Here is an 18,592-nt window from a genome sequence, read left to right on the forward strand (position 1 = left end):
AGATAGCTGCTCAGAAAATCTTAGGAGTGATTCTCAATAATAAATATTGAAATCAACTCAGTGAACCAGAAAATTCATTTCACCAGACCTCCCTTACCACCAGTCTCACACTGAATTAAATGTTCTGGTGAACTGAAATTTCACAGTTTCTGTCTCCATTCTGACCATTCCATCAGAAGACCTTCACACTTCCAGGGGCAGTCAAAGACATATTGCATCAGACTAATACAGTCATCAGGCGGCTGTACGAGGGGCAGAAGCTCTGTTACCAGACCTTCTAACAGCACGGTGACAGGGTTATTAGATCTTTGTGCTCTTCACAGAGAAGGGTGGGTGAGAAACACATCGAAAGTCCAAGCTAGTGAGAAATCAGTCCTTTTCCTTTGGGACATTGCTAAAAGTAGGTCTTAATTCTACACAAACTCTGAGTTTTATGTTCAAAGAAGCATAAGCGGGGGCCAGCCAAGCCCTGGGAAATACAGGAGCAAAAGACACATAGGGGCCCTTACCTTTTTTTTTGAGTGGCTTCGCTCCTCATCCTTGGAGGCTTTGCTATTTTTCCCAGCACGTGAAAGCTTCTGGTCCCCAGACTGCTTGATGGTGATTTTAATCTCAGGTGGGCAAATATAGTTCTCCAGGTTCTTGGGTGGCTTCTTAGCCCTCTTGGTGGTCTGGATCTTAAGTTTCAGGCTCCCCTCTGTGAAGTTAGCCTCTTTGATAGAAAACTCCTGCTCTTCCAGGCCATCTCCTGCCACCCACTTCTCACTGTCAGCATTAGAGTTGGAATCCACATCCCGTCCAGAGCCCAGCTCATCCTCCTCCTCCGGCTCCATCCGTTCTCCCCCTACTGGGATCCCTTTCCCAGATCCTGGTGCAGGGAGCAAAGATTCCCCTGCACAGCCTGGAGTGCCTGGGGGCTTGGCTGAAGTGACCGACAGGAACTCGCTCTCACCCCCCCTTTGGCGGGAGCTGCTTAAAATCTCCCTGGACTCCATGACAATCCAACAGCCCCACAGGAGTTCTCAGGAGGGGGGAGGGGAGGGGGAAGGGGGAGGGGAACAGAGGAGAGGAGAAAACACCCAAAGTCCCAGAAGCAGAACTGTCCAGCTACTGTGTTCAGAGTCCCAGGGGTCCAGACGCGGCGAGATGTTCAGAAGTGACCAGATCTACAACTGAGAAATAGAGAGAAAAAGTCAGCAGTCAAGGAATGATATACCAAGGCCTCTACAGAAACAATGAGCCTACCCCATCCCACTAACGAAGGCCTTAGAAAACAGATTGAGGGAAGCCATACTGAATTCTTCCACAACCTCAGAGAAAAGAAGAGGAGAGGAGTGAAGGAGGGAAAATAGGAATTTTGATTTTTTTCTGAATTTCCTGACTGCCAGGAGATAGAGCTGAAAGGTGGGAAGAGATGATAACTCCAAGTTGGAGGATTCTTTTACCCACGTTGAAGGTGGCATTGCCACAGCTAAAACCCCAACCTCAACAGAAAAGTTTAAGGTGGTGATATTCAGGTGAAACAAGGTTAATGTAAGTGTTTATTTTGTTCGGGATTTCCACCACTACCCCTTGACCTTCAGCAAACTGTGCACAGGCTGGTTAACTTAGCTCTACCTCAATGCCTCCCCTTCTCAAAAGCTATCTCAGTTGGAGGAAGAACATTCCACCTGACCTTTTCCCCTTACTCCTCGAAAGCAATGTAAAGTTTAGATTTCAGGCTGGGAAAAGGAGAGAAAAAGAGTTCGGCATGAAATTGTTGACCATATAACACAGGGACTGATTTTTTAAAAACTGGAAGGCATTTAAAATATTCCATTTTTAAAAGGAAAGGCATCTATTCATTGCGTATGTAGACACAAATTTGTTGAGCTCTCCATTCCCTAAATAAAGTCATACAACATATAAACAGCCGACAGAGCAAAGGACAGTTACCAGGGATTTCTCCTCTCTCACTTGTTCCTGGGAGAGACAAAAAACATTTGGGTATCGTCCAGACCAGAGAAGGTTCAGCTAAATCATATAGTCCCCTACTCCAGTGAATTGATAATTCTGAAGTCCCCCTCACTCAGCAGAAGATCTAGGGAGCCCCAGGCCTAGAACAGACTTAGAGGTCATTTTGTTAATCTCCTCAGCTACAGGTCTGACCACACCTAAACCATCTTACCAGGTGCAAAGACTGGGCTTTCACTGTCACCCCATGGGTTTCTTAGGCTTTAAATCTGTCTTAGACTTAAAGACCTGACTGGCAAAGATTTCACACTTAGGGAAATGCATAATTATGCCTGAAAAGCATTCATTCACTAAAATTCTCAGAAAAGAGTTTCAGATTCCCCCCCCCATTGGTATCAGGTGACGCTTAACAGACACCCTTGTAAGGGGGCTTTTGGGGATGTCAGATGGGAAAGTTTCCTTGGCTTCATAACTGCCCAAATTCCCCAGAGACACTGAAATACTTTCTGGCTCCTGGAAATATCTCAGCTTGGCAAAATGGCATTATCTTTGTACCAATCACCACCAGGAACAGGCAAGTCTATGAATAGAACTATCTGTGAAGTTTAATAGGCTGCTGCCCTGAGAGGGTGGGAGCTTCCTATTACAGGAATTATTCAAGCTGAAACCAGAATGAATCCTTCAGCAATGAAGGCCACTCAAAGGCCACTAAATGGTACATAAGGATCCCTGCTGGCCACATATTGACTTAGAAAACCACATATTAACATTATCTATATTCTATTGTATTTTATGTATTTTGCTAAATATTTCCCACCTATATTATAATCTGGTTCAGGCCTACTCTGGAGTGTTGTGGGTGGCAGGACACTTCCAGCATAGAGGATTCTTGCCTTGGTTACAAGGCTGAACTAGATCATGGCTCAGGTCTCTTCCAATTCTTGGATGCTCCGAATCAATAATTTCCAAGCTCATTCAGAGCATGAGTTGCTCCCCTGTCCATTTCTCTCTGCCAACGACTTTATCAAAAAACAATAAGAACAAAACCAAAATCTGGCAATATATTTTAGATCTTTTCCTATCTTGTCTCTAATTCCTATCTGACCTCAGGGGCAGTATCATCTGAAAGCCCCTATTTCTCATTTGTAGAGTTTTCCAAGGCTTCTTCCACATTCTAGCAACAGTCTCAAAGCCACATCTAAATTCCTGGAGCTTCCTGTAACGTCATGCTTGGTGACTAACTATAAGAGATGACCATGAATACTGTCTGGAAAATAAACTGGTTTAGGGTTCAAGATATTATGTATCACATTATACTATGTGATAGCAGGCTTTCCACATGCAAGTGGTTCCCACTTTAAGCATACTCAAAAGAACAGAAATTTGAAGACTCACAATGGATGAATTGGTTGGAATTGCCTGGGCAAGATGACAGATAAGGTTGCCCCCATTACAGAAGCATTCTTCACTTTAAATAGGGGGTTGAGTTAGGGTGCCTTTAATCAAGATGGTACCATCATAAACTGAAGTGCTCATTTATTTATAAATCAATGACAGCGTTGGCATACAGGATAGAGAGCTGGGGCCTAATTCAAGAAGACCTGGATTCAAGTGATACCTCTGACACATACAGGCTGCATTGATCCTGGACACTCATTTAAAGTTTTAGTATCCCACACAACTCCCTAAGACTATAAGTTGCTGAAGTAGATACAGACCTACATCATTGGTAGAAGGACATCTTCATCTGGGAGTTTCCTTTAAGAATTAAATCAGAGGTCCAGTAAAACAAACAAACAAACAAACAAAAACATAAGAAAAGGGCTAGTAGAAGTTGGAAGGGCCTTGGGGTCATGTTCTGTCTTTGCCACACACTAACTGTAACCAAGGGCAAGTCACAACCTCTCAGAGCCCTGGACAAGAAATTTTAAGACTTTAAGTTACAGGCAAGGAATTTCCCACACCAATAAAATCACAAATCTATATCAACCAAAATGAAACAACACAAAATTCACAGCTGACTAATTGGCCAGGAGGCTGTAATTCACAAAACATTTTAAATGTCTTCACTGTCCCTAGTATATAAGCTCACTGCCAACTCTTAGCTCCAATTCATGAAGCTTTCTCAGCCTCTCTCCCCTCACTACATCCTGCTCACCCTTTAAGGAAGGTTCCATTCATGTCCCTCCCACTCTTGGAGAAGTTCTCTCTCTCATTTCTGAATTCCCAAAGCACAGATTTTGACAGCTGATTCCTACTAGTCCTTCATTGCTTTTTCCACTGTTTCAAGAACACAATCTTGGCTTCCCAGCTGGTTTCCAGGAAATTCCTTCAGAGTCAGGGAACATGTCCTCTACCTATGCTTGCATTACTACAGCACTCAGCCCTCAGCACACCAGTAGGCCCACATAAGCACCCACTGTTAATCTGCCTTTTGCCAGTTGCTGAGAAGAGCCCAAACCAACATACAGTGGCCACAGAGCAATAATCTAGGCTTCCTCTGCTTGGCCTACCTTATGCCCCAGCCCCTTGAAAACACACACACACACACACACACCCACCACCAGCTGGGTAGGGAAAAAAAAAGAACGAATCCCCAAACAAAGAAACCTAACCTGTCTGTTCACTTCAGTAGTGCACGACACTCCTGTAACTCCTCCACTGGCCTTTTCCCCAATGTTTACCTGATGGGCCAAGTTCATAACTCCAACCACTTAGCCAGTGTCCTAGCAAGTAATGGGAAAGAGCTGCCAAATCCAGATGTGATGATACACGGCCCTGTGAATGAACACGTCCACATATGCAGAGACAAACACACACATACACATATGTGCAGGAATATCAACACGAGGTGAAAATATTTTTCCTTGTCACATTCCAGTAGTCAGTTACTACTTCTAAGTGAGAGAGCACAATGAACACACTGTGCTTTTCTCCTGCTTATATTTTAAAAAGTCACCCTTTTCTAGGAGGCAGGGTGGGGGGGGTGGTTAGCAGACCCTCGAAGTCTGGGGTGAGGGCTTCTTAAAGAATTATCTCAGAATAACTGAGTGTAAGATCAAGGAATTAGGACTGGGAAGAGAAAAAGAAGGTTTATAGGATTTGGAGCTGGAAGGGACCTTAGAAATGATCTAGTTCAATCCCTTTACTTGTCAGGCCTGGAAATGGAGACCTGGGCAAGTTAAAGGCCTAGTCTATGCTCATACATTGAGTAACAAAAATTCAAACCTAGGTCCTCTGGACTCCAGCATTCTTTCTAAGACTACATATAGCATTTCACTAGTTGCATGGTGATAAGAGACTGGTGGTAGTCTAAGGGGAACAGGCTAGAAACCTGTGAATGAAAATCCTTGAGAGAAAGAGAGAGAGAGAGAGAGAGAGAGAGAAAGACACACAGAGAGAGAGAGAGAGAGAGAGAGAGAGAGAGTGTATTAGCCCTGTTCTACTAAAGCATGGAGCTCACAACCTGAAGGGATCTGGAACACAGTGATTCCAAAATATCTACAGGCAAACCACAGCTAACATTCATATAGCACTTTAACATTTGTAAAGTACTTTCTATATCCACTGGTTCATAGGATTCTCAAACCAAACCTGTGAGGTAGGTATTCCTCTTATTCCCTTTTACAGATGAGGAAATGGAGGCTGAGAGGATAGTGACTTACCCGGAGTGGACAGTAATGTGTAAGGCAAGATTCAAACTTAGGTTCAATGATTTATCCACCAGATCACACAGCCTTTAAAGACAAACAGAGAATCCCAGCAGCCCAGGGCACCTAAATTAGCTCTTCATCTTTTCCCTCACATCCATTAATACTCATCCTTTCCTTTTCATTCCTAAAGCTACAACTCTCCCCAAGGCCTCCTTATTTTATTCCTTAATTCGAAAAAGCAGGATGGCATCATAGCAAAAACTAAACTACAGTCAGAAGACCTTGGTTCCAGTCTACCACTTCCCTGGGTAAGTCACCTGCCTTCTTCAAACTCCATGGTCTCTATAAAATGGAGGTGGTAATACACTCAGGGCAGGACCCCTACCCTGCCTTCCTCTCAGTGTCCCTATGAGAGTCAAAGGAGGGGATATATAGGAAGCATTTTAAAAACTATAAGATCACATATAAAAATGATGTATTATTAGTATTATTATTGCTGCAACTGCCTCAGGATCATAAGATCATAGAAAATGAATCAGAGGACCTGGGTTCAAATTCTGCCTCTTGCCACTTGTTTGACCCAGTTATATAACAGCCTGAAGCGTCCTCATCTGAAAAATGAAGGGGCTGAATGACATGGACTTTGAGGGTCCTTTCAGCTACCTAGGACTTTTCCTGCCTACACTGTCTTCCAATAACAACGGCAACAACTAGCATTTACAAAGCACTTTACCAATATGATCTCATTTTATCCTCAAAACAAAACTAGGAGGTAGGGGCTATTATTATCTCTGCTTTACTGATAAGGAAACTGAGGCCGACAACAGTTGAGCGACTTTCCAAGGATCACACACCTTGCAAGTGTCTGAGACAGAATTTGGTTTTTCTTGACTCCAGATCCAATGCTTTAATTCACTGTACTGAATCACACAGAATAAAAGCACTAGATTACTCTTCCCAAAACATCACCTTCACCATGCCGCATTCTTCTGAATCCTTCAATGGCTTTATATTTCTAATTCCATCAGACCCAAACATGTCTGACTGGATTTATCAAGGCACCACCATCACCTGGTCCCACCGTTCTGATAACACCTTGTCTCTCCCAATCATCTTCCCAGTCATGTGCCTTCTGTTCTATTCAGGCCAGTTTCCTTATTGTCCTATGAATATACTGTCTTTATTCTTGCATCCAAGAGTCAGAATAATAGATAGACTGCTAGCTTTGGGGGGCCAAGAAAACCTTGATTTAAGTCCTGCCTCTAGCATTTAGCTCTGGCTTTGGGACTATGAACAAATCATTTAACTTGTCAGTGTCCCAACAGCTCTAAGATTCTAAGTTACAAAGGAGCTGTTAATCTGAATCTGTGGAGAGATTTGCCATACCAGGAATTCTCCAGATCAATGAAATGGTCCCTTTCAACTGTAGATCTATCATTCAAGAGAAATCACGGGTCCCAACCATGACTATTTCCATTCTTTGAACTACACTATTCACCTAAAGTGGCATTTTCTGCCAGTTTCCCATCAGTCTATCCCAATTACTACTGTTTCCTTTGGACCTAGTTCAAGTCTCACTTTGCCTCCATGAATTTTTATGATGCTCTAAACCGTTTTGACTCTATCCCTTTGCAACAGCTATCTCCTCTGCTTGCAATACTCTGCTCCCTCACCTCTGTCTCTGACTTCCCCTGGTTTCTCTCAAGATTCAGGTCCAATCCCACCTTCTGATGGAGGCCTTTCCTGCTGCTAATGGCATCATCCTCTCTCAGATGGCACTCCATCTACCTCCTATGAATCTTGGATGTACCGAGTTATTTACATGTGGTCTCCTCCATTAAAATGCATTTTCCCTGAGGAAAGGTGCTGTTTTTTGCCTTTCTTTGTATACCCTGCACTTTATACTGAGCCTGAAACCAAGTGAGGGTTCAATGAGTGCTTACTGACTAAATAACTAACAGAAAGAGTATGGTACTGGAAGTCATCAGTCTTGGTGATAGTCCCATTTGGTTCTTTGCATTCCCTTGGACTTTAGGCATGCCAGGTAATCCCCCTATATTTTAGTTTTTCCTATTCCAAGGATTCTTAACCATTTTGTGGCCCGGACCTCTCTGGCAGTTTGGTAAAGCCCATGGAGCCCTTCTCAGAACAATATATTTTTTAAAGTACAAAATAAAATACATAGAATTCCAAAGAAAAGCAATTACATTGAAATACCATTCTCCAGATATTTTATTTATTTATTATTTTAATGTTATTTTTGGTGAGGCAATTGGGGTTAAGTGACTTGCCCACAAGTCACACAGCTAGTGAGAATTATGTGTCTGAGGCCGCATTTGAACTCAGGTCCTCCTGACTTCAGGGCCGGTGCTGTATCCACTATACCACCTAGCTGCCCCCTCTCCAAACATTTTAAAAACAAACTCACTGACCCCAGGTTAAGAACCCCAGCTCTACCAAGAAAATGAAGGCATTAAACTAGATGATGGAAGTCTAGTAGACTCCAAGTTCCTAGAAGGCAGAAACGTGTTTACTTCTGTCTGAAAATACCCAACCTCTAACACAGAGCCTTGCACCAAGTAAGCACTTAATCAGCGACTACTGAATCAAACTGAACCAAAACTGAGGACCCTTCTAACTCCAAGGATCTATGAACTATACACTTGCCCTTTACAGAATTAGATCTTTCCCTTGATGAGCTGTAAAAAACATTTATTCAATATAATTTTAATTCATTTTTAATATCCTCAGTCCTTATCAGTCTATCATTCTTCCAAATTTCTCCCCTTGATCCCAACTACTAAATAGCTATTAAGCTCACTGAAAGAGAAGGAGAAAGAGCGCAGAGCTGAAAATAGGTTTAATATGAATGTATATGTTGAGCCTATATCAATGTACATTCTGTCTTGGGGGGAGATAGGGAGAAAATCTGGAACTCAAAATCTCATGGAAGTGAAGGTTAAAAACTAAAAATAAATCAATTTAATTTAAAAAAGAAAGAAAGAGCACAGAGCTAGTAGTTAGGATAACAAAGTTAGTCCTCACTCTGCCTCAAACCAACTATGTGACTCTTGGCAAGTTATTCAGGACCTTAGCATTTAAAGACGGAAAGGACCTTAGTAGCTAGGTCTCAGATTCCTCAGTTAACATAAGAAAATTAGAATAGATGATCAACAAGGTCCCTTTCCACCTTAAAAATATCCCATTCTATGTCTTATAGATTCTGTATTGTCCCTTGAGACAGCTCCTTGTAGGTGTTGAATGAATACTGGTTGATTGATTGATTGCCCCACTCAATCTACAGCTACCCCACACCACAAGTCTCAGGTCAGTCAGTCAGTTAAAAAGTATTCATTATTAAGTGCCTACTATATGCCAAGTATTGTGCTAAGCATGGGAGCTACAAAGAAAAGCAGGGGAAAAAAAGACCCTGCTCTCACAATCTAATGGGGGGAGACAACATGCAAACAACTATGCACAAACAAGATATATACAGGGTAAACTGGAGATACTTGAGAGACAGAGAGAGAGAGAGAAGATATGCAGAGTGAGCAAATATTCAATAACCCTTGTTGAACAAAAACTATGAACTTTTGTGACTCAGTATCTTAACTTTCATTATTAACCCACCTATAGACCCTTATTATACTATACTCTATGGGCCAGCCACTCCGGCCTTCTGGATGTCTCTCACACTCACCCTTCTATTTCCTTTCCCTATGTCTTTGCACTGGCTATTCCCCATTAAAACTCAGATCAAGCAACACCTTCTAGATGAAGCCTTTCTTACCCTGATGCTAGTGCTCTCACTAAAAAAGAAAAAAAAATTCCCCACCTGTCTCATAATATATGTGTGTGTTCAATATATACCTATTCATGTCCATTTATCTCTACTAATAACCCACAAGCTCTTTAATGACAAGGACGCTAATTTTCATCTTAGTATCTCCAGAACCTAGCACTGTGCCTACACACAGTACGTGTTTGTTGACTGATTGTTATAAGTGACTCTGAAAGCCCAGCCTACATTTTCAAAGAGACAGAGTGGGAGTGATAGACCAAGAGAGCTTCACTGACGTATGACTCCATCAGTATCCTTTGTCCCAGAGTCGGCAAAGTTAAGAATACCTACTATAAGGAATGGGTGCTGACTAGTAAGTTCACAGACTTTAACCCTGGCAACATGTGCTTTGCCTTTTTTACGTCTTTATGTCCTGCCTCATCAACTAGCATATATAAGTATCTTTTTTTGTACACTGGCTCAGGTAGATAAATTCACAAGCAGAGAAGATACTTAATACTCATATGTTGACTGTCTGATAGGTTGAGATTTATTTCAGCTCTAAGATCTGATTCTAAGATTCACTTTAAAACTAGGATGAATCTTTCCTCACAACCTTTCAAATCACAAGAGTTGGTGGCTGGAAGGAAAGGAAGCCTGGTCAGTGTTCTCATGTCTGCAGTGTCTTGTACATAGGGCTGATGGAAACCATATGACTGACCACACACTCAGCAGAACCTATCCAAGCCATCTTCTACCTAGCAGCCTGATAACTGAGAAAGGAAAGGAGGCACCCTCACCTTCCTAGGGACATGGCTGATACAGCGTGATATTCATAGGAACCCTTCCATACAGACAGAGAAGCCTCTGTTTCAAGAAAAATAGACTTCTGAAAAGGGGCCACAAGTTTCACCAAACTGCCGGAACAGACCTCATAGAATTACACAATTCACTCTTTTCTTACCTACTCTTGGGGGCTAGGACACCGAAGTTCAAATGTGGCTTCGACCACATTAGCTATAGGACCTGAGAAACTCACAACTTTTCAGTTTCAGTTTCCTCTGGCACAATGGAAAGATTGCTGAATTTGGGGTCAAAAGATTTGAATTCAAATCCTGACTACCATTTTACTATCTCTGTGACCTTGAATAAGACAATAATTTTTTTCTGGGTCTCAGTTGTCTCATCTGTAAATTGGGGGAAGTGGACCAGAGAACCTATTATCTTAAATTGGAGATGCTATGAAGACCTACTTGACAGAACATCAATGAAAAGAGAGAAGGCACGTTTTGCAAAATCTTATAGCACTAAACGCAAGCTGATATTACTTCTTCTATATCAGCCTCCTCACTGTCCTCTTGAAATATAACTACGCACAGTAGGTTTTTGTTGATTGATTGACCGATTGTACCTTTGCTCATACTATTATTGTCCCCATCTAAAGTGACTGCCCTGCTACTTCCCTTTTCTCCTAATCAAATTTCTACCCATTCTTTAAGTCCCACCTCTCCACAAAGGCTACTTTGATCCCTAGTCCCCTCAACCCCAGTGATCTCTCTCCTCCCTGACCTCCTACTGCACTTAAGAGTCTGGAAAATGTCACTCAACACTTACATTCTGTCTCATATTGTTTTCTATTTTCTGTGTGCTAAGTTAGGCTCCCCAAGGGGATTTTAACCTTCCTGATCATGGCACAATGACTTGTATCCTTCACAAAATCACACAGAGCCCGGCACATAATAAGCATTCAATCTGACTGACTAATCAATCAATTAATTAATTAATGACCACATCAGGAACTCTGAATAGTCAGAGCAGTGCTCCAGAGCTCTGGCCCTCCTCTTCATAATAAAGGAAGGAAAAGGGAGCAAAAGAGAGGCACAAGGGCATCTCTCAAACAGCTAATAAATAGTAAGCCTAGGACAGCATTCTCCTTATGAAACAAGGTTAGTAAGTCCTTGCTATTAATACATCCCTTGAACCAAGCCCCTAAACCTCACTGAATACCAGAAGCCTTACAGATCAAGCTTGCATTACATGATCCTGTCATTGATCCTGACAAATTGGGGGGAAAATCAAAGAGCAGCTCCAGGAGGCCTGGCCCACACTTTTTTTTGGAGAAAGACTATGTCCCCTCACACACGTGTGTGCATACACGCATACATGCATGCATACACACAGACTGATTACATCCTTGCTCATGCCAGAAACAGCATGTTTCTGCACAAATTTTCTGATTCCAAGACCAGAGTTTTTTCTACTACACCACACTGACTCATCCACAATGAAATGTGATGATGACATCTCTGCTGTCTGTTGGAGAGTCCTCCTGATTCCAGAGTATAATCAGTTCTCACCTGGGTCAGAATAGGTCATGTTTCATTGCAGTGGCCCAGAATAATCGATTTAGGCTTTTCCTACTCTAATGCTTATGCTGTTCACCCTGACTGTAAGCAAGATGGGCAGTTTCCCAGGGCACAAAATGCAGGGCAATTGCTGTTGGTGTTGAGTCGTTTCAGTCATGTCTGACTCTTCATGACCTCATTTTGGGGTTTTCATGGCAAAGATACTGGAATGGTTTGCCATTTCCTTTTCTGGCTCATTTTACAAAATAGGAAACTGAGGCAAACAAGATTAAGTGACTTGCCCAGGATCACACAGCTAGTGCTTGAGGCCGTATTTGAACTCAGGTCTTCCTGACTCTAAGCCCAGCAGTCTATCCACTGTACCACCCAGCTGCCCCATGCAGGGAGAAGAGACAAGGAAATATTATTTTTTTAACAATGTATATATTTTTAATGTCAGAAAATTCCACTGTCCAAGGTCCATATTTTGTGAAAAGTCAAATGGCATGTGCTGCAGTCACAGACTCAAAGACTATGGAGAACAGTAACATATAGGAGATACGTTTCTCAAACCCTGCCCAGCATTTTTAGAGCCACTTACACTTCTACTGCGTCTTAAGGATTACAAGGCATTTTCCTTGCAACTACTCTTCAAGTAAGTAGTACACGTATAATTATGTCCTTTTTACAGGTTAAGAAACTAAGGCTCTGAGTAGTTAAATGCCCTGCCCATGGTCAAACAGTAAGAACATGTCAAAGCTGTGACTAAAATCCAGGCCTTCTGATTCCCAAGCCCCTTGCTCTTTCCTGTCTTAGCTCTACCTGTGATGTCTTCCCCTTTCCATCTCCCCCTAAGTCAAGCCCCAGCTTGTCCATAAAGCCCTCCCTGACCACTTCTCTGAACTTCTCAGAACATCCATAGTCTCTTCTATAGCTGGAACAGATCTAATAGTCTAAACTACACAATCCATCCTTTTATCACCTACTATTCAACACTGTTCTTTAGCTTTTTCATGTGTGTTAGTCTTATATCTCCAAATATATTGTAATCTTATTGATAGTGTTTTATATACATTCTTTACACGTGTCACAGCACCAACTGCATTGCTGGGCAAACATTTTTGTGACTGGTACTCAATAGCTATGTAGAAACCACATTGTCAGGTATGTTAGCTCATGCCTCTAAGCCCTAATATGAGGGAGGCTAAGGATGGCTGGTTTCTTGAGCTGGGGAATTCTAAGCTGAAGTGCAGCTAAAGCAGATCTGGGGTCCAAACTAAGTCCATCATCAATAAAGTAAGCCACAGGAGAGCAGAGACCCATACATTACCTAAGGAGGAGCAAAAAGACCCTGATCAGAAACAGAGCTGATCAGAGCTCCTGTCTTGCTAAGTAGTAAGTAGGACTGGGCTGATGAGCAGCCCCTATACTGTCAGCCTGCATGAGAGAGAGAGAGAGAGAGAGAGAGAGAGAGAGAGAGAGAGAGAGGAGAGAGAGAGAGAGAGAGAGGAGAGGAAGAGAGAGAGGGAGAGAGAGAATGGAGAGAAAGGAAAAGAGAGGGAGGGAGGGAGAGAGAGGCAGAGAGAGAAAGAGAGAGAGAGACGGGGGGAAGAAAAGGAGAGAATGAAAAAAAGAGGGAAGGAGGGAGAGGGGGGAGGAGGAAGGAAGGGAAAATCACAAGTCCAAGGCGTTTATATCTCATTACCTTTATAATTCTGGATTAATGACCAATTTTTTTTTTTGTATTTCAAAGGCCTCAAAGCAGAAATAAAAATAAATCACTCAAAAGACACTGTTACTAATGATCCTATTGGTTTTTGCTTCCAACTTTTAATTACTCCATATGACTAACAACTTCCACAACCCAACTGTTTCAGATAGAAATTTCTACGCTCCTATGATGGACAGACAGGTCCATCCAATTCAACCCAAATCAATCTGGCCTGTGCTGAGTCCCCACACAGCTCCTTTCCCCTTCTACAAATCTTGGCAAGCAGAATGAATGAGTCCAATCCTTCATGTTTGTTAAATTTAACTAACAATATTGCTTTATTTTTCCTCACCCCACCCTCCTACCTCTTCCACCCCTAATCCTTTAATAATATTAACTTACATTTGTATGATACTTTGCAATTTACAAAACACTTCCCAATACATTCGTTAATTTGAACCTTACTACAACACTTTGAGATAGACAAGGCAGGTATTATAATCCTTATTTCAGAGATTAAAAAAAAAACTGAGGCTCAAGGAGTTTTGCCAAGAAGCCTATGAAAGATCACAGCACTACAGAACAAACATTTGAGATGGCAAATAACTAGATCCTGGTTTGGAAGCTGGACCATGATAACTGAACTGCTTTGGGACCCTGAGCAAGTGATGACAGCTCCCACATTGCTACAATACTAACAAAAAGACCGGAACTCACTGGAAAATGCTATATGATTCTAAGGTCCCTTTCAGCTCTGATATAGGACTATAGATTATAATAATAATAATTAGCACATATAGTGCTTTAAATCTTACAAAACACTTTAAAAATAATATCTCATTTTATCCTTACAACAACACTAGGAAAATGGTATATTATTCTCTCCATTTTCAGATGAGGCAACTGCAGCACAGAGACATTAAGTGACTTGCCCAGGATTAAGTTGTTAAGGCTGGATTTAAACTTAAGACTTCCCCACTCTAAGTCTAGTGCACAGTGAATGGTGCTATTTAGCTCCCTAAAAACAACAATAATAATAAACTTTTTAAATGCCAGAGTCCCGGTTTTTTGATTCCATGTCCCATGATCTTTCTATTACCCAGCACACCCTCATAATCAGTGATGTGTTCCTGAAGTATGCTGTGACTCCTCAACTGGGTCAGAATATTCTATGAACTTTTAAGAGGCCTCATATTCTCACTCTCCCAATCCTCTGTTCTGGAGAAGCCACCAGCTGCTCTCTACCCACGAGGGCAAAGACATACTTACCAGATACAAACTATGCAAGTAAACCTTGGACAGAAGCTATGGCAGCCAGGGGTAAACTCAAAAATTAGACATGGCCCCTGGTTTTGAGCCACTCAGAAATCAACTGAGGAAATCAAATAGCTTCTCATAGGTTTGAAACATTGGCTTTTCCAGTTTAGAACTGGAGAGATTTTAGGATAAAAGTTGGACACAGGAATAGGTTAGTATTCCTAAAAAAACTTCCAGCAGTGTACTTTCTTCCTTGTCTCCCTTGTCCAGTTATACCATAGAGGACATAGTGAGATCAAAATTTTCTTTCCTCTCCAAAGAATCATATTACCTCAAATTACATCTTCCAAACCACTTCTACCCATTCCATCAAACATGACCTTCTCCTATACTCTGCCCAGTATTCCCATCCTTCATAAAGCCTTCTCAGAATAATTCAACCTGACTATATCACACTGTCATATACCTATTCTTAACCTTTTCCACATCCCAGAACACTTTGCATATATGTGCATATGTCAACACAACTATGGTTGATTGAATAGATGATCTTGGTTCAATCCCATTAGACAGATTTGAGAGTTCAACTATTAGCAGTCAAGTCAAAAGGTCACCAGATTTTTTTTTAAACAGGCCAGATCTATTGCTAGCTCACTGAGACAACTACAGATATGGACTTAGCCAGAGGCCAAATGTGGCCTCAAGGCTGCCAGTTCCCCAACTCTGGACTAAGCTAAATGCTTCTTGACTAGGATTAGATAGCAGCAAAATGAGTTTGAGAGAATATTGTCTTGAGCATTCTCACTTTTAAAATCCCCCCATATATGAGACCTATAAATTAACAAATAGTAACTCACTTTTGAAATGGATTTACCATAGGATTTCTTAAAACGGCACTCTACCCAAATACACTTAAAACATAACTTAACACTAGGATATAGCACTGGAATAGGTACTATGGAGTTCATAAAAAATAAGATATGACTACTGTTCTCAAGAAGTTTGGAGTGCAATTAATGAGACAATATATAAGCAAAAGAAAAGTTTAATAATTCAACAGTAGACAATAGCGAAGAAATGTCACAAGACAGTCCATTTGTCAAATGAGAAATACTAGCAATAACTGCTATTAGACAATCTGGATTGATAGCTATTCAACTTCGGTCAAGTCACTTACAGATTTAGAGCCGAGAGGGACCTTAGAGGTCATCCAGTCCAACCCTCTCATTTTACACATGAGGAAACAGTCCCAGAGAGGTCAAGCAACTTGTAGAAGGTCACACAGTTAGTCAGCAGCAAAGGCCCCTTCTAGTTCTAAATCCATGGTCCTATGATTCTAAAAGGAGGGATCAGTGAGGACTAGAATGATCAGGAAATACTTCATGAAGATTGAAATTTGACTTAGTCTTGAAGGATGAATAAGACGTGGACAGGTGATGAAGGGTGGGAGAATCCCAGTAAGAAACTATATGAGAAAAAGCAAGCATTTGGGGGTGCTCATGGTGTATTCAGGGAACAATGAGTAGACCAACAAAAGACAGGCTGGTATAGTCTATAAAATTCAACCTGATTCAAGTGTGAGGGAGAAAAAAGTGTGTGTGTGTGTGTGTGTGTGTGTGTGTGTGTGCGCGCGCGCACACGTGTGTGTGAAAGGATCAAGGAACAAATCTACTGTAAAATATTTTCTTAATTCCAATAAACATCCCAGCTTTGCTCCAAACAAAATCTAGAAGTACAGACCAACCATGCTAACCTCCTCTTTCTTTCATATGCATTCAGTCCTATAAAACATAGCTAACACAAGAAATGGTTATCTCTGCCCTAGATGTCACTGAGCAGCCTATGAGGTTACTTTTGGGGGCTCTTATTCTCACTTACTCCATCATGGGCACCTCTCTTTACTTCGTTTCCACCTCCTCTCCCACAAGTCAACCCACCTTCGTTAAATTGTTCTTGCCCTTGAGAGGCCCTGTGAGTGATACAAGAGAAGTAAATGACTTCACTGCTTCCTTATCTGCACTCTAGTCAAGAGTACAAGAACTACATCGATCAACTGAAGACCTTTAAAAAGAGATCTCTCCCTTCTCCACTTCTATCCTGACTCTGTCTTAGACCTATCCAAAGATTCTCTAGATGTATCTTGTTCCTTCTTAATGGATCTCACAACTGAATGGATTGGCACCAATAAGAGTAACCGCCTAGCACCTGGGACCTGACATGAGCAGTTCTGTTCTAGCTCCTGACTGAGTTCTAGTCTGGATCTGTCTGTAAACTTTTGTTTACTTTGAGAAATTCCATTGATAGACATGTGTGTCTGTTTGCTCATCTGCCAAATAATGATAATAACGCTTGCCTCACCGACCTCCTCTGGACTTCCTGGGGCTCCAGTGTGATGAGTTACAAGATTGAATTTTGGAGAAATATAAAGTGTTATACAAATATAAGAGATTATCACTGATATGAAAATATGTTGGGGCAGATAGAACTTTTTTCCCTCCAATTTGACAGAGATCTGGAACGCTCATCTGTTCACCATCTCCTCATCTTTCTCTAGCACTACAAGAATCAGGCACCTTTAGTAACCTGGAGGTCAGCTGAACTCTGTTTGCCTGTAATTATTCTACAAGGATCTGAGGGAGTTAATCTGTGCCTGCTGATCACAATCAGTCATCAGTTCCTGAGGACAGTGGGGCTGCTTCCTCCAGCCAGAGAAACCCTTTGGACTTCAGGGCTGCTTATGTGGTTCATTAGACACCAGTATCATTCACTCTGGTCTGGGTCAGGAGTCACCAAGGGCTGGTCTTCAAACCAAAGGCCAAAGCTTTTTTTTTCTTTTTTTCCCCTTTCTTTCAGTCTTGGGGAAGGGAAATTGCCTAAAGAAAAACACAAACAGCAGAGGAAAGCTTTGGCCTGAACCACTGAACCCTGTGAAGAAGGCCTGTTAAGAGTCAGTGATTTCTCCATGATCTTGTCATCCAAGGTCAGAACTGTCTCAAAGTGTTACTTTTCCAGAGCTTGGTTCAGCCTAAGGAGGTGTTTAGATGCTAGTCAGAGGCTCAAGGAAAAGAAAGAAGAAAAAAGGAAATGAAAACTCAGAGCCAAAACAACATCCTAGGGCTGCATTTTTTTTTCTTTTGCATGAAGTCTGCTCAGTGGGTGTCTGGTATTTTCTTTTCTAAGCATATCACCCTTTTGTTCAGACCAGCCTGAGTATTTGTGACCTCATGAGAGCTCCTATGAATCAAAGAAGGGGCTTAGAAATAGGCCCACAAAGAAACCAAATACCCATAACAATATTTATATGGCTAGAGTACCTTGCTCTATAGGCTACAATATAATTTATAGTTATCGCTAGTGCTCATATTATTTCACAGAATGAAGGTGGACTAATAGTCCCATTCCACAGAGGAAACTGAGGCCCAGGGAAAAACAGTGACAGCTAATAACATCAAGAGCCTAAAGGTTTCTTTGAATCTAATCTGCATTTGTCTGATAAACCACAAGTAGGAGCATACCTACTCCAAAATTATTTAAAACCAAAGCAATTACCTTTTCTTCTGCCAAAATCTTCAATACTGTAGGTCTCTAAGCAAAACTAATACATCATTTCATTTTTTTAAAGACAATACATTTCCTTTAAAATGCTAATGTGTTAATAATAATTTACCTCCTCCTTCTGGCAGGAACCGAAGCTGAAGAAACTTAAAATACCATCAGCAAAAATTATTTATTTCTCCTCCCTGGGTTGGGGGGGGGAGGAGAAGAGTTTTATTGGCTGGGTCCCTCCTCAATAGCTTTCTGGTTTCAATTAAAACTTCACATCTCTAAGGGGAAAATTGGCATTCTGGGAGGCTGAAGGAGAGCCAAGAGTCAGGCTCCACAGGAACCCAGA

At 41.6% G+C, this 18,592-nt stretch overlaps 1 protein-coding gene across 6 annotated transcripts in view; it reads right to left on the minus strand.

Annotated features, from left to right (window-relative positions):
* SETBP1 (SET binding protein 1) overlaps positions 1-18,592 on the minus strand; it is a 537,494-nt gene that overhangs the window by 480,725 nt on the left and 38,177 nt on the right. For all 6 annotated transcript variants that reach the window (XM_020985737.2, XM_020985739.2, XM_078153276.1 and 3 more), the window contains exon 2: positions 510-1,172. In XM_020985737.2, coding sequence (XP_020841396.1) covers positions 510-995 — 486 coding nt within the window. In that variant the 5' untranslated portion in view covers positions 996-1,172. The remainder of the gene's footprint in view (positions 1-509; positions 1,173-18,592) is intronic.

Source organism: Phascolarctos cinereus, unplaced genomic scaffold, assembly GCF_003287225.1.
Source record: "Phascolarctos cinereus isolate Bilbo 61053 unplaced genomic scaffold, phaCin_HiC Scaffold_4;HRSCAF=312, whole genome shotgun sequence".
In the NCBI taxonomy this organism is placed as follows: domain Eukaryota; kingdom Metazoa; phylum Chordata; class Mammalia; order Diprotodontia; family Phascolarctidae; genus Phascolarctos; species Phascolarctos cinereus.